At 38.2% G+C, this 14,656-nt stretch overlaps 1 protein-coding gene across 2 annotated transcripts; it reads left to right on the forward strand.

Moving 5' to 3' along the window:
* The first annotated feature begins 494 nt into the window (after positions 1-494).
* On the forward strand, positions 495-9,482 carry TMED5 (transmembrane p24 trafficking protein 5). Of its 2 annotated transcripts, none has more exons than XM_086753096.1 (4): positions 495-898; positions 2,995-3,092; positions 3,785-3,968; positions 6,453-9,482. In XM_086753096.1, exons 1-4 carry the CDS (start codon positions 707-709, stop codon positions 6,669-6,671), a joined length of 693 nt encoding a protein of 230 aa, XP_086609222.1. In that variant the 5' UTR covers positions 495-706; the 3' UTR covers positions 6,672-9,482. The 2 variants fall into 2 exon arrangements, with proteins under 2 accessions (XP_086609222.1, XP_086609221.1); XM_086753095.1 differs by lacking the exon at positions 6,453-9,482 and adding an exon at positions 4,469-6,446 and having other exon boundaries at positions 591-898.
* The last annotated feature ends 5,174 nt before the right edge of the window (positions 9,483-14,656 follow it).

Consider the following 14,656-nt stretch of genomic DNA (forward strand, 5'->3'; position numbering starts at 1 on the left):
CCTCCGCTGCCTTCCCGCCGCTTAGCCCGCCCACAGCCACAGCTTCCCCGGGCGGACGGGGAGCACCGAGGGCCCGCCCCAACCTCAGCTTAGCGACGGCAACGGCCGCTTCTGTGGGGCACCCGGCCGCGCCTGAAGTCCCAGAGCGACGGGGCCCAGGCCAGCTGAGAGCTGCCGGCGTCGGGTGCTCGCCTTGCCTCAGCGCTCTCGGATCAGCTGCCTGAGGCCGCCCGCCCCAGGGGCGGGGAGCGACGATAAGGGTCTACTGCTGGGCTCTGAGGAGATTCGTGTCTGCAACAGCGGCACCTCGGAGCCTCCTCCGCAGCAGTCCCTGGGGCCCAGCCCTTACCGCACTTCAAACAGCGCGGGCCAAGGGAGACAAAGCCCGCCTCCTCCGCGAGGCTCTTAGAGGCGCATGCGCGGCCCCTCCCCTTCCCTTCCCTTCGCGCACTTGCGCGCAGCCGCCACGGCTGCTGTACTTGGGAGGGGGAGCGCCTCCCCGGCAGAGACTCACCAGACCCACGCGTCTCCGCGCCGCGGTGCACTGTGGGCGAGTGGAGAGCGGCGCTGCGGTGGCCGCGATTGGGGGAGCGGCGCCAGGGGCGGGGACGGCCCCGCCCACCCCCCTTGGGGGCCGGGCCCGCCCCTGGCTCGCCCCGCGACGGTGGGGGAGTTCTGCGCAGGGAGGGCGCCACGCGCTGCCGGCATGCGGCCGTTGCCGTGGCCCCAGGTGCTGCTGGCGCCGCTCGGGTGCTTCGCGCTGCTCGCGCTGCCGCCCAGCGCCGCCGAGTTCAGCCCTTCCCTGGACAGCGACTTCACCTTCGCGCTTCCCGCCGGCCGCAAGGAGTGCTTCTACCAGCCCATGCGCAAGGAGGCCTCGCTGGAACTCGAGTACCAGGTCGGGCAGGGCAGGGCGGCCCAGCTGCGAGGAAGGGCGAGGGGCCTCCCCGCGGGGCACTCCCGGGGGGGGACCGGGCGGTGCCGCATCCTGCTGCGGCAGCGTCGCTGGGCCGTGAGCGGTGCTGGGCGGTCCGGCTGCCAGTTCCCTTTTACAGAGGCGAGGCTCCGCCGTGGGCGGCGACACCGCCCGCTTCTGCTGCTGGGAACCCGTTCCCGCGCCCCGCGAGTTCCTCGCCCCTCGCAGGGGCCGAGGCTGGAGCCACCTCGCGTTCCGCCGGCAGCGCGGCCCTGCGGGCGGGCGGTGCTTGGGGAGGCAGAGGGGTCCCGGTGTCCTTCCCCCAGCGACGGCGCGGCAGCCCCCCGGCCTTCCCCGGGACCTCCTGGTCCGGGCGGGGCGCGCACCCCGCCTGCGGCTCGGCACTGCCGGCCCCATGTAGCGCCCGTAAACTCGCCTTGGAATTAGGCATGGTTAAAAGCTGTATCTTTAGGAGAAAAAAAAAAATACTTTTACGACTTCTTTAAAATTACTCCAGTAGGTTTATTTTTTTTTTTTTACTTTACAAGAGCCCAACTTACCCTCCTTTAAAAAGGTAAAAATGTAGAAAGTTAACAGCTGTGACCTTGTGTAGTAGCTCTAAAGAAGAAACAAAATTATTCCTGATGCACAAAACCTTCACTTACCTATCTTTTTTGTTGATATTAAATACATTTTTCTCAATTGTGAAAGTTTTTCAAAAACAACAGCCTTATTTAACTGGACTGATGTTAAAGTCTTTATGCCCTGTTTGGGAAGAGTTTGAGTTCCCCAGATATCTTAGCCTTTTTTTTTTTTTTTTCTCCTCTTTCCTTAAAATAAAGACTTTTTTTTTCAGTAGAACAGGCACAGTGAGGGGAGCTGCAGTGAATATTTTCCTGTCTTGCTACAGTGCCTCTGAATTGTCTGGGACCTGGTGTCTTCTGTTCCCTTCTTGCCTTTTTCCCTTTGCTTTCCAACTAAAAATACAAAGCTGAAATTCCAGATTGTTTTCTAATTATTGTTACATGAACTCAACAAAAATTAAAGATTGAGGTGTTCAAGCTTTGTTGAGAGCCTTGTCTAAACAAAACAGGTTTTATTTTGCACTGACAAAGTAGGATTTTATTTTAGTCATAATAATTTTATTTTAGAGACAAATTTTTATAACTGAATTTATTTCTACTCAGGTATAAATTTCTCAGCACTACTGCTAACAGTAACAATTCATCTTTCTATTTGAATGTGCAGAAAAGGAGCTCTAAGTTACAGGAAGTAGATTTATTCTGTACTTCATTATCCTGAGTTGTTAGTGGCTAAAGCATAGGAATATTTAATGTAGGATACAGGTCATTCTCCAGAGATATAATGAAATAAACACTATCCTGATACAAAATTTTGTTGCAGGTGTTTAGACTGTGTTAGCCCTAAAAGTATATCACGATGTATGGGTTTTAGTTTGATCAGCTGTTAGCTACTAATTCTCCTTGTTCTTTCTCTTTTCTTTTTGGTAAGTCTCCAGCATCACTTTAAGTCAGTGTAAACTTTGCCCTCAATTTCAGCAGGAGCAGACTGCTATACTCAAATAGCCCACTAGAAAACAAGCAAAAAAAATCCCCTAGCATGGGCCTAAGAAATGTTATAAGAATGATCCCTCTCTGCCCCCTTATGTAGTTACTGCCTTCCCTGTAGAGAATTTCTGCAGCACGACAGATGTGGTGATACAACTGTAGCCATGTTACACAGTTAAAGGAGCACAGCTTTGTAATACTAAACACTTACTATGATCTTAGGAAGCTAAATGTCTTCAATTCCTTCTGTCTTTGGGAAATGAGAATGCCCTTAAATCTGCATTAAAAAGGGAGAAGGTCTGTGGTACAGCTTTGGCATAAGAAGTCTAATCCTGTCTTCTGCACTGTTAATTCACCCAACAAAAAGATCTTAGGGATGACACTGCATAGATTGTGTTCTTGTACAAATATATATGTGTATGTACATAAGTGACATCCATTCAGGAATGCAAACAGGAATTGCACTGGTTGGAGGTTTTTGTTTGGGTTTTTTTTTCCTTTGTTTCACAGGTTCTAGATGGAGCAGGATTAGATGTTGATTTTCATCTGCTGTCTCCAAAAGGTGAAACTCTTGTTTTTGATGAAAGAAAATCAGACGGAGTTCATACGTAAGTTTAAAATCTTCAAATTTAGAAGTGTTACATAAAGTACTTTTTGGGGGGTTTTTTGTTGTTTTTTTGTTTTGTTTTGTTTTTTGGTTGGTGTTTTTTTTCTTTTTTTTAACAAATATAGCTAAAATAAAGGCAGAGTACTTTTTATTCCTTAGTATTACAAAAGACTTTCTTATAGGACAGTTTGAGAATACCAGTTACCTTTTTATAAACACCAAATGCTTTTTACATAGATCTTACCATTAAGTGAAGGATATTTTGTTTAATGGTAGCTGTTAATGGCCAGTGAACAAAAATAATTATTGTGGAGTTGAAAAAGGTCTCCACATCTAATATCAAAAGATCATATAGTAATTAGGGGGCTTTTCAGCTTATTTTCCAGTCCAGAATTCCACTCATATTACAGCTTTTTTGTAACGATGAACAATGATTCAAAATTCCAATAACTAAAAATTAAAGTAAGCTGCTATCCTCATCATTTGAAGACTTTAGAGTCAGTAGGATTGTTTTGCTGTGACTGTGCAATCTGTACTATGTCTTAGAGTTCTTATTTTTATATAAAATACATTCAGTTATTTTTAAGTGCATGATTGTCAGTTTTAAAGAGGAAAGTTTACTTACAAAAACTTGCTTTTTGAGAACCAGCACAAAAAGCATAGTTAATTTCATGACATCTTGCTTATATACAGAGTGGAAACAGAAGATGGAGATTACATGTTCTGCTTTGACAATACATTCAGTACAATTTCTGAAAAGGTGATTTTCTTTGAACTGATCCTGGACAACATGGGAGAAGACGGACAAGACCAGGAAGACTGGAAGAAGTATGTTACAGGCACAGATCTCCTAGATATGAAATTGGAAGACATTCTGGTTAGTACTCAATCTTTAATTATTTTGAATGTAAAACTAGTCAGAAAAAACAAACCTCAAATGTCATTTAGCCATTCTGCTTTGGTCTGGTGTATCATCCTGGAAACTATTCCAGTTCTGTATATTGCTTTTACTGATGCATTAAGCCTAGCACCATGGATCTCTTGCTTCCACACACAAGCTTGAGAATGTTTTCAGAGTAGACCCTTAATCAGCAAGAAGAAACTGCCTAGCACCAGAAGTTGCTTGGTTTTCAATTCAGCTTCCTTTCTTCCGGCTGCTAAAATGGGACATTTTTCCCTAGCAGCAATGGAATGAATATTTATAGTACTGAACTATTGCTTAATCCCAATGATGTAGTTGGAACGGCTGCATAGATTTTTATCAGTGTTTAAAAATTAATTACTGGGTCAGCGTCTTCTTCCCATCTTTGCAGAAGTGCCCCAACTAGTGTATGGATTAATATTCCTATCTTCAGTATTTTATATTTACTTTATTAGGTTTCTTCTCCCTCAAATTTTATTTCCATCTTTTCAAACCAGTCAACAGGACAGAGGTTAATCTGTACTACACTGCAGGTTCACCTTTGCAGACATCCTGTGAACGGTAATGTTTGCTTAAAGTGTACGCTGACTCTGTTTGATACAGGATGAAGACTACCGCCCAGAGCTTTGCTTTTCTTTCATTATTGTTAAATGTTGAGATTACTGTAGGAGAAGATCATTTGTTGTTCCTGTACCACTGTTCTTAGTGCTTGGTAGGATGCAGTAAGCTATTTTTTGTTTGCTCGTACCTATAGACGAGGTATTTTAACAAACAAACCCACACCCAAAAAAACAAACCAACCTCCACAAACACTTAGTGAATACACTGACATTGTTTGTATTCTAGTTATTGCAATAAAAAAAAATTGCAGATTTTTAAACAACAAATCAAACAATGTTTAAGATCTTTTCATAGGTGTACTTTTAAATAGTTAAAACCAAACACAGAATCTGAAAAGTTGGCCAGATCCTCTTTAAAACTGACAATCAGTACAATTAGAAAAAAACAAAGTTTATGGGGAAAATGGTGAAGAAAACCTCTCTCACACTAATCAGAAGCAATACTTGAATATATTTGATAGCTACTTGTGTACCTACTGGTATGTCTTCTAAAAGGAAAAAAAATGCAGAACTCTTCTTTGAGGGCCTTGCAGATCTTAGAAAGTAGGTAATTTTTCTGAAGTTAACATTAATATTTTATGCCATTGTTTACTTAGTCAAGGTATTGCTTTACCTGCAAGTTCTGTGAGGATTTACGTAAACACTCAGTAATAAGTTTTTAAAGACAGACAATGTATTTGCTGGGGAAAATGAGGAATTGTATCTTATTTTTAAAGCTCTTTTATGGTGTTGATGTTCCTTATTTTGTAACACATGAACTTTAAACAACAAATGTTTAAAGTTCATTGTTGAAATTAAACTTCATTTAATTTGTTTTTTTAGTATCATAATAAAATTATTTGGCTTCCAAAAATAGCTCTTTTGAAATACTTGTTAAATATGCCACAGAGAAACTGTCTGGGGAGAAAAATGTCACTGCTGTGTTTAACATTTTAGGTTTTTTTTTCCAAATTTATAGCCTCTTGTTACTGCACACATTACTCTTCTCACAAAAAGTTACTTCACAGTCCCGTAATTATATCAAGAACATAAATCAGCACTTCAAGACAAGCTTTCTGACTCTCTATTATGTAATGGATTAATCTTTAACAGATTATAGGATCAGGCGTTTACTTTGTAAATGCAGAATAAGAACTGGATCTTGAGCTGCTTTTATGGCCAGAGCGTTCATGTACTTCCTTTGGTTCCCTGAGACATACCGTGTGTCTTTTGTAGAACCTTTCGTTGTCTTATTCACAATTAATTGTCAAAATTCTGTTTTAGTATCAAAGCTGAAACAGCAATTTATAACTACTACAGTGAAAACATAAAAAGAAGATGGGAATACATTACTGTACTACTCTTTTGCTACAGCTAGAGTCTCCATGGTAGTTTGCATTAGAAACTGCCTTAATTTGATTACCCAGCAGAAAAACCCCTACATTTGTCTGCTACTGTATAACTTGTTTTGAGACTAGTTCTGTAGAAATCCCTGCTTTTTACTTGTCTGAATACTTGGAATCACTGTTCCCCAAGGTATATGGACTATTAAAATTGATTTCTCTCTCACCTCCCTAGCCTGTAAAACGGAAAAACCAAATGACTATAGAACCTTAATGCATCTTAATTAAGCCCTTTTAGATGATATACAGTGATCAGGCTAGACGAATGAAAATTCTGTGACGAGGTATATATTTTAAAGTCAAATTAACTGTCTACTTGGTAAGAAATTAACTTTCAGGTCATAATGCAATATTAATATTTTGTATATGTTTCAAGCTATAAATTTAATTCAAGTGTTCTTTTTTCTTCTAAAGAATGCTCTTTTGTTACTTACCAGGAATCCATCAACAGCGTCAAAGCCAGATTAAGCAAAAGTGTCCAGATTCAGACCCTGCTCAGAGCATTTGAGGCTCGTGATCGAAATATCCAAGAAAGCAACTTTGACAGAGTGAATTTCTGGTCCATGGTCAGCTTGGGAGTAATGGTGGTAGTATCAGCTGTTCAGGTTTACATGTTGAAAAGTCTCTTTGAAGATAAGAGGAAAAGTAGAACTTAATATTCAGTATGATCATAACAATAACAGGTATGGGAGGAGAGCAATAAACTACTACAGCAAATAAAAAAAAAGAAAAACATGACCTTTCAGATTCTTTTGAACAGCCAGTAGATATCAGGTTTTCAATTAATGTTGGAATTTTTGGTTGGGTTTTGGTGGTAGTCTTGTTTGTTTTCTTTTTTTTTAATATCAACAGAATGCCCTGCCCCAAGCTCTTCAATTTTTGCAAGTGCTACTATTTTTTTTTGTACTTGTAGCATTTGTTAACTATTGTTAATGACTAACATGCGTAGCAGACAGGATGCTTGGTGCATATGTAAGGTAATGTTAATACTGTCATTTTTTTCATGTTCACATAAAACTTTAAATGCTAAGTTAGATTTGGTTTATTTGCTATTAAACATTGAGTGAATTAACATATGTGCCTAAGTGTTTACAGGATTGGGGCCCACAGGGGTACTCTCTAGTTACTGTCATTTATCTTTGAAGTTAAGTGGTTTTTAAAATCCTCAGCTTTTACTGTATGGTACTACAGAGAAACACTGGGCTAACATTGTGAGAACAAAATGAGAATTTTTTTTTTATATACAGATGACTAACATCAGCACTTTAAAAAAGCACTGTCAGTGTGAAAGTGAGTCAGTGTTGAAAAGAATTGTAGAAAACAGGTGTAATTCCTGTTCATAAATCTTTCTGTCCTGTAATTGTACAACTGTTTTCCTTTTTGGTTGTTACATGAGATTCAAGAGATAGGTGACTATGGTATACAAACAAATGCACACACATCTTGGCTTGCAAACTCTTGGTTACTACAACCTCATGTAATAGATAATCTTCAAGAAGACATTTCTCATATTATTTACCTTGAATGAGAGAGGTTTTCACTGTGTGTGAAAACATTGTGTAGTATCAAAATCCCTCTTATTTGCCAACTTTTATTAGTTTTTGTCTACTACGTCTGTGACTAATGTAGCAGGTAATAGGGTGACTTGAATAGGCATGAAAAACCAAAGCTGTTCACCTAAGCTTTCCCTTTTTGCTCAGCTTCACAGGTCTTTTAGCTGTGCAAGTACAGTCAGTTCACATGAGCAGTGTTTCTGTATCTAGCTGTTTATATAAGTAAGGCATGAATTATATGAGCAATAAGTACAGGCTTCAAATTTTAGAATCAACTGAATATGTAAAAATCACTAACTAAGGCCAAGCTGTCCTCAAACTAGTAACTTGTAATTTCTAAATGAAGTAGCTTTTAATGGTGTAGTGAGGGGTTGGGGGAAAAAAAAAACCAAACAAACCAGGTGTGTGAGAATTAAATTTTTTTAATAGTTCAAAGTTAGTCGTTTTTACAGTCACTGAAATTTCCTGTATAAATGTGTTAAACTACATTTCATCACAAAAGTGTTTTTAAAAAACACTTTAAGAACACTTTTAAAGTGTTTTAGAAAAAGTGTATGTATTAGTGTTTTGCCTGTTTGTTGGGTCATCTGGGTATGAACAGCAGAATTGCAACTTTGACTTTGTTATTAAAGATTATTTTATGGAGAGAAACCAGAGTCAATAGATGCGTGAAGAAACACTTTGTTCAAAGGAAGCAGATGCTTGCAAGGGCTACAGTACATAGAAACAGCAATTCAACTTCAGACAATAGGACCTAGCAATATTTATAAATATTTTTTACAAGCAAAAGTATTACTCCTTACAGAACTTGTTTTAGAAGGCTCCAAAAGCTGTTGAACTACTTTTTCCTTCTGCAAAGCTGTGTCCAAATTAAGATCGTTTCTCTTCAGGGTTCTGCATATCTCCCTTTCCCACATGATGCTTTCTAAACTGCCTGGAATTAGAAAGCTTATTTTTTGTGATCAGGACAAAGTCTAGGAAAAGTTAATTTTCTGCTAGAGTGGCAAATATTATTTTTCTGCCATTTCCCTGTACATCTCCCAGTACAAATATACCATGTATCTACATTAGGGGATAGGCCAAAGCTAACTGAAGTCAACTTCCAAGGTTTTGATCAGGTCCCTTCAGGACAGGCAAGTAAGATTCTTAGGGCTCTGCCCCTTTTGCTAGAAGAGATCTATCTTCGCTAGCATCACTATGAGTGTGATGCTACAAACCAAGTGCAAAATGCTGAACCAGCTCTGTGAAGCTGTGACTAAGACATCTACCTCTTTTATCAAAGCTACTAGATTCTAGATTTCCGTTTAGACCTCCCACAGAGGAACTCTGCAAAGTGTTGCAAGGGCACCTCTCAAGGTATTAGGTTCCCCAGCTGCTCTGCTGTGCCTCTCTGACAGTGGTTATACATCCAGTGGAGAAACAGTATGGTGTATTAGCTTAAGCTGCTAATGAATGCAGACTTCTCTGATTAAACACACAAGACTGAACTGTAGCCATTTCTCCAATTACAAATAGTGGTCTCTGGTAAAAAGAAAATAATGCAATAATCGTCAGCAAAATTAATCTGGAAGAAATTATTATTTTGCAACTAAGAGCTCTGGCTGTATTTTCTCCCCATTCAAGGTTCATTCTAGAAAATGGAACAGGAGTAATTATAAAGGCAACTGCTTTGACTTTGGCAGCTGGAATATGTTTATCATAAGTGAAGGATTGGCATTTAAACTTGCAATGAATAAAGTTTCATTTGGAGTTTGAAGAATAGATTGCTTTTAATTGTATAAAATTTACAGAGGAGAATATAAATTAAGTTTTTTTTAATGGACTTGTTTATTCCAAGTTAAATGTTTTAAGACTTGCAAACGTTGAATAAAATTATGCAAGACTGAGATTTTCAATAAATGACGTTTAAACTTGTGGTTTTCTTCTTCATTTTATAATTAAGGAAGAATGCTTTACCTGTGAATGCTGCAAAAGATCAAGGATGCTAAGTTAATTAGAACTTTGGTTAGTAATGAAACCAAGTCTCAAGTTTCTCACCTCAAAAAAAAAGAGAGGAGTTATCTCAAGGAACAGATTACAGGAATTTGTAGGCTTGTGACAGCACAGAAAGACAGCGGCAGATTAGCATTTGAACTAAAAAAAAAAAAAAAAAAAAACTTAATTGCTGTAACCCAATGGCCATCTGTCCTCACAAGCTCTTTTTAGAAAGGATTTTACAGAAAGTACTTTGTCTTGATGTGTTGTTCTAACTTGTGTGCATGTTTGTGTGTTTCCAATTAACAATACATAAGAGTCACATGAAACCAAAGAAAGTATTTTCCAGCAGCAAACATCAACTGACATGTTGAGTGCTTCCATTAATTCGTATGTTTTCCTCCTCTAAAGTAGTAACTTATTTCACAATACAAGTATTTTCATTTCTGATTAGGTATAGTCAACATATTAAAAATAAACACAGTGAAAAAAGAGAAGGAAAATAGTATCACAGAATATCAAACTGTAGCAATTAAGAATCCCATATTATAAATTACTACTAATTATTAATATGTAATAATTTCACATTATTCATAAGAGAATATGCAAGATCCTGAAACTAAAAGCTGGAAATTTTGGAGCCGTTTTTTCAGCTCAATCAGGTAGTACGCATGACAAATCCGAGCTTGTTTACCATTTCATAAAAGACTATTGAGAAACCTGGGCCTGTCCGGAAGCCTGCTAACCACATTGTTCAAATAATGAAACAGGAACTTCCTTTTTGTACTGTGTTTTGAATCGATGAAGTAGATACGATAAAATACTAAGCTACATTATGTTGCCAGATTGGGCAATTAACAGTGAAGAACAGTGGTTTGACTTGAAAAGGTACATTCACAGTGAAAACTATCAAAAGCCTTTTTGGACAGCAACATCAGAAATGCATGCAGAAGTTCCCTTTCCTGGTCTCTCAAAAGCACACTGTGAGAAATTACACCTTCTGCCTTAACTTCTTCCTATGTAAAACAACATTCTTGTACCTTCAACTGACAAGTCCATTGCATCTCGTACTCAGCCGTGCAGCACTTTCTTGTTTAACTCAGCTCGTTTGTCAGGTTGCAGCGCTATCCTCGGAGTCCATGACCATGTGGTATGGCAGTAAAACTACCTTGTTAAAAACTTTATTCAACCAGCCATAGCAAGTACTTTTTTTTTTCCTTCTTTCCTGAGTATTCTTAAAATAAATATTTACACAGCAATCTAAAGACTCATTACTGCCAACAGTCAATTTAGACAGCCTGGAACTAAGTATATTGAGCTATATTTAAAAACTAACAGTTCCTATGCCTTCCATAGTTTCAAAGAACAATTCTCTCTGAGACTGTTTCATTTTAAAACTTGGCAACTTCTGGTACAGACAGGCGACATATAACTCTTAGTTACTGCTGAACAATGGCTTACATTAAGCCCGCCCTTTTCCATGCTTTCCCCCGCTCCAGTAGTACTCTGTCACAAGCTCACTATTCCTGCAGGAGGAACGCTAGTACAGAGGCGAGTAAGCACCATATTTGTAAATTATTGCCTTATTGTCTGATGTTTTTAAAAACCAACAATTTACTTAAAGCAACTGTTGATTTTTATCACAGGTGACGATAATTAAAAGTAATAATAAAAATATTAAAATAATAACAATTAATAATGAACACACACTGCTTAAGTTTCACCAGCATTACATAACTGTATTACATACTCTATGCTATCAATTGCTATAGTTATATATATAGTTATAGTTATATATATAGTTATAGTTATATATATAGTTATAGTTATATATATAGTTATAGTTATATATATAGTTATAGTTATATATATAGTTATAGTTATATATATAGTTATAGTTATATATATAGTTATAGTTATATATATAGTTATAGTTATATATATAGTTATAGTTATATATATAGTTATAGTTATATATATAGTTATAGTTATATATATAGTTATAGTTATAGTTATATATATAGTTATATATACCCTTCATCACTCTCCATCTGCTACCTGCCCAACTGGAATACAGCTACATAAGGAAGACATAGAACTACCAAGAGAAAAGTTCTAAAAGCATACATCTATAGCATTTACCTTTATTTCCATATCATGTTAAAGGGCCTGGCATTAACTATCTAATTAAGGTCATTTTTCTATTATGCTGGATTTCAGGGAGTGGTAAAAAAAAAACAAGCAATTAAAGTCAAGTCAAAGACACCCGTGACTGCCCATACAAAAAGCTTCTCACACTCAAACAATCCCAGCTCCCATTAATGAGAAGACTCCCAATTACATTCTCTGGACTAATAGGAAAAGGGCAAAACCAGACCCCACCCCCCTACTCTCCCCAAAAGCCCTGAGTATGCTTCAGCCATTACTCACTTATGCTGCCTCTCCTGAAGTCATTCTCCCCAGTCACTTCTCTCCCACAAGATGACACCACAAGACTGGGAAGAAGGAAGCAGGCTCAGGCATCAAGTGACAAAACAGGAGCTCCCACTGTAGAGCTTCAGCACTTACCTCTGAATGACTGAACGCCTGCAACATCTGGGCTCATTACCACAAGTAGAGAAGAAAAAGCATGGGAGGAAAGAAGGCAAGGACTGAATTAGCAGTTTATTTATTTTTTTTTTTTTAAGTCTATCAAAGGCTGTCTTTTTAATAAGCATTTCACAGCCCACTTAAAGCCTTCTTTAAAAATAGTAAGTTTTCATTGTAATTAAATACATCCAACTTGTTTCTCATTGTATTTCTCAGACTTATGTATTTAAGTGTATAAATACACATATTATATATTTATATATACACACTTTTCTGCAACAAGTCAGTTAGCCTCCCTAGTCAGTTTGTCAGAAAGGACAGTTCTAAATGTGGGTTTTGTGCAAAAAGCATCACTTTCCCTGACCAAGGAACTCTGCATTATTATCTTGATCAATTCTTAGTTCTACCTTATATTTTCCCCCCTTTTAGGCTCACCTTTTCCTCCTGCTACCACTACAAATATATTTTAACATCCTACAGCCTGATAACCTTTCAAATTGTTCTTCAATTATTTTCCTTTCTCTGAATTTTCATCCATTGTTGACAGTGTCTAGAATTTTACTATCCTTCCTGCTTTCCAATCTCTGCTGTCATACAACCAGTTTGTGAAGTTAGAAATACCAAGTCAGAGCAAGCAGGTGAAAAAACAAAGTAGGCAGTCTTAGTAATGTTCATGAATGAGAGAAACATGTATGCAGCAAAGCAGTCACTGTCACACTGGATAAGGATGTGAGTGAATGCATTAACAACAACAGTTTTGTGAGCATTCATTAGGGAATGGCAAAACACAAAGTAAGCGTCTGTAAGTTCTGACGCTTACAGAAGAACAAACTTTATTTAAAGCAAGACAGAACTATTAATTACCCTCTTGCTATAAAGCAGGTTTTGAAGCAAATGAGCTTCTTAAAGTAAGACTGCAGATGTAAAGATTTCAAGTTAATGCTGTCACAGTAGATATTAAATAAACAGAAGACTAGAAAACCAAAGACATAGAAGTCAATCAATGCAAACACAAAGTAGCTAATAATTGGGAGAGAACAGAATATTGCTGAAAACAAATCAGAACAAGTGAGAAAGAAATATACACTGGTGAAATAGTATCAGTGAACAGATCAGGAAAAAGATGATACGAAAAGAACCACATGAGCTACAGCTGTACTTGAAAAACTAGTTTCTGCAAGGCAAAAATATTTTGGTATCAATAAAAACTAGAACACCTGTTGACATTATGGTATATGGATCTCAATATTAGAATATGAAAAAAATCTGATTAAAAATAGCAGAGATGAGCTAGCTAGCTGAGAGGAATATTAAGGGATTCAGAAATGCAAAACCGACGAAAACACCGTAACAATACAAACCCTTCTGTTTCGTTGTTGCTGAACAACAGAAGTGAAAGGGTAGCAAAAGCATTGAATTCCAAGCTCATTCTCAGACTGTGCACAGCTTCCACTTGTACTCATCTTTTGCTTTTCTATTGCTGTGCACTGTCTTTTCTAGAAGATGGTCCTTCCACTTTCTTCAGGGACTCCACAGGAGTCTCTTTTCCCCTCTCTTTTTCTTCTTTATACCTCACCTATAGATGATCCAATTTACAAAAAAAAAAGAAATCAACTTTTCTACAAATTTTAGGTTGACAACTCATACTTTTTTCCTCATGCATTACTACATTTTTCTGACCAAACTAGAATCTCAATAGAACTGACACCTCCATACGGGTCTTTAGCCATCAGCTTAAGTTCAGCATCGACCAAACACAACTCACCACCCTAAACCCTTTTCTCCATTTCTACAAAATATCACTTTCTGCCACTGCACCTTCAAGTGCAGTGCTGTTTTTCACACAGATGCGATGGAATAGAGAGGTGACGCAATTTAAAGCCTGAAAATGTTACCTGCATAGCATTTGCAAGATTCATCCTCTTCCCTCTGTGTACAGGACCAATTCTCCTGTCCAGTTAATCCTTATCACTGAATTCGTGACTATTGCTCTGTCTCCAGCCTTGGCATGTTCCATCTCAATTCACCAATTTCCTTTTAAAATATAACACTAAAGATCTCTTTAGTAGAATGTTCCAAAGGCATGACCATTTTTTCTGTTTATCCACTTAACTTTCCCCCCCACTCCCTAGACAACAAACTGCTCTGTCTTCACTTTCACAGCCTTTTTGTTAAATCAAAATATTGACCTTCATTTCACATATGATGCTGAGAGTTTTTAAAATTCCTTTGTAATCTCCACTCAAAATGCCTGTTATGCATAGAAAAGCACAGTTTTTATTCAAACTTCTTCTTGAAAATTTTGTTGAGAACAACGTTTTAACAAGGAGTTTGCTATGACTATTATTTTACAATTCTGATCAGTAATGTGCCATTTATTTTTTGCTGTTTTGCCCACATATCTACATTTTTAGAATGGCCTCAAGAGAAACTTCATCTACCTAAATACTACCGTAATACAAATAATATATAATGGAAAAATATTAAGTCTGATACACATAGAAATGGTTCTAAATCAGTGACGA

This window comes from Chlamydotis macqueenii, chromosome 8 (genome assembly GCF_036417535.1).
Source record: "Chlamydotis macqueenii isolate bChlMac1 chromosome 8, bChlMac1.mat, whole genome shotgun sequence".
Classification (NCBI taxonomy): Eukaryota; Metazoa; Chordata; class Aves; order Otidiformes; family Otididae; genus Chlamydotis; species Chlamydotis macqueenii.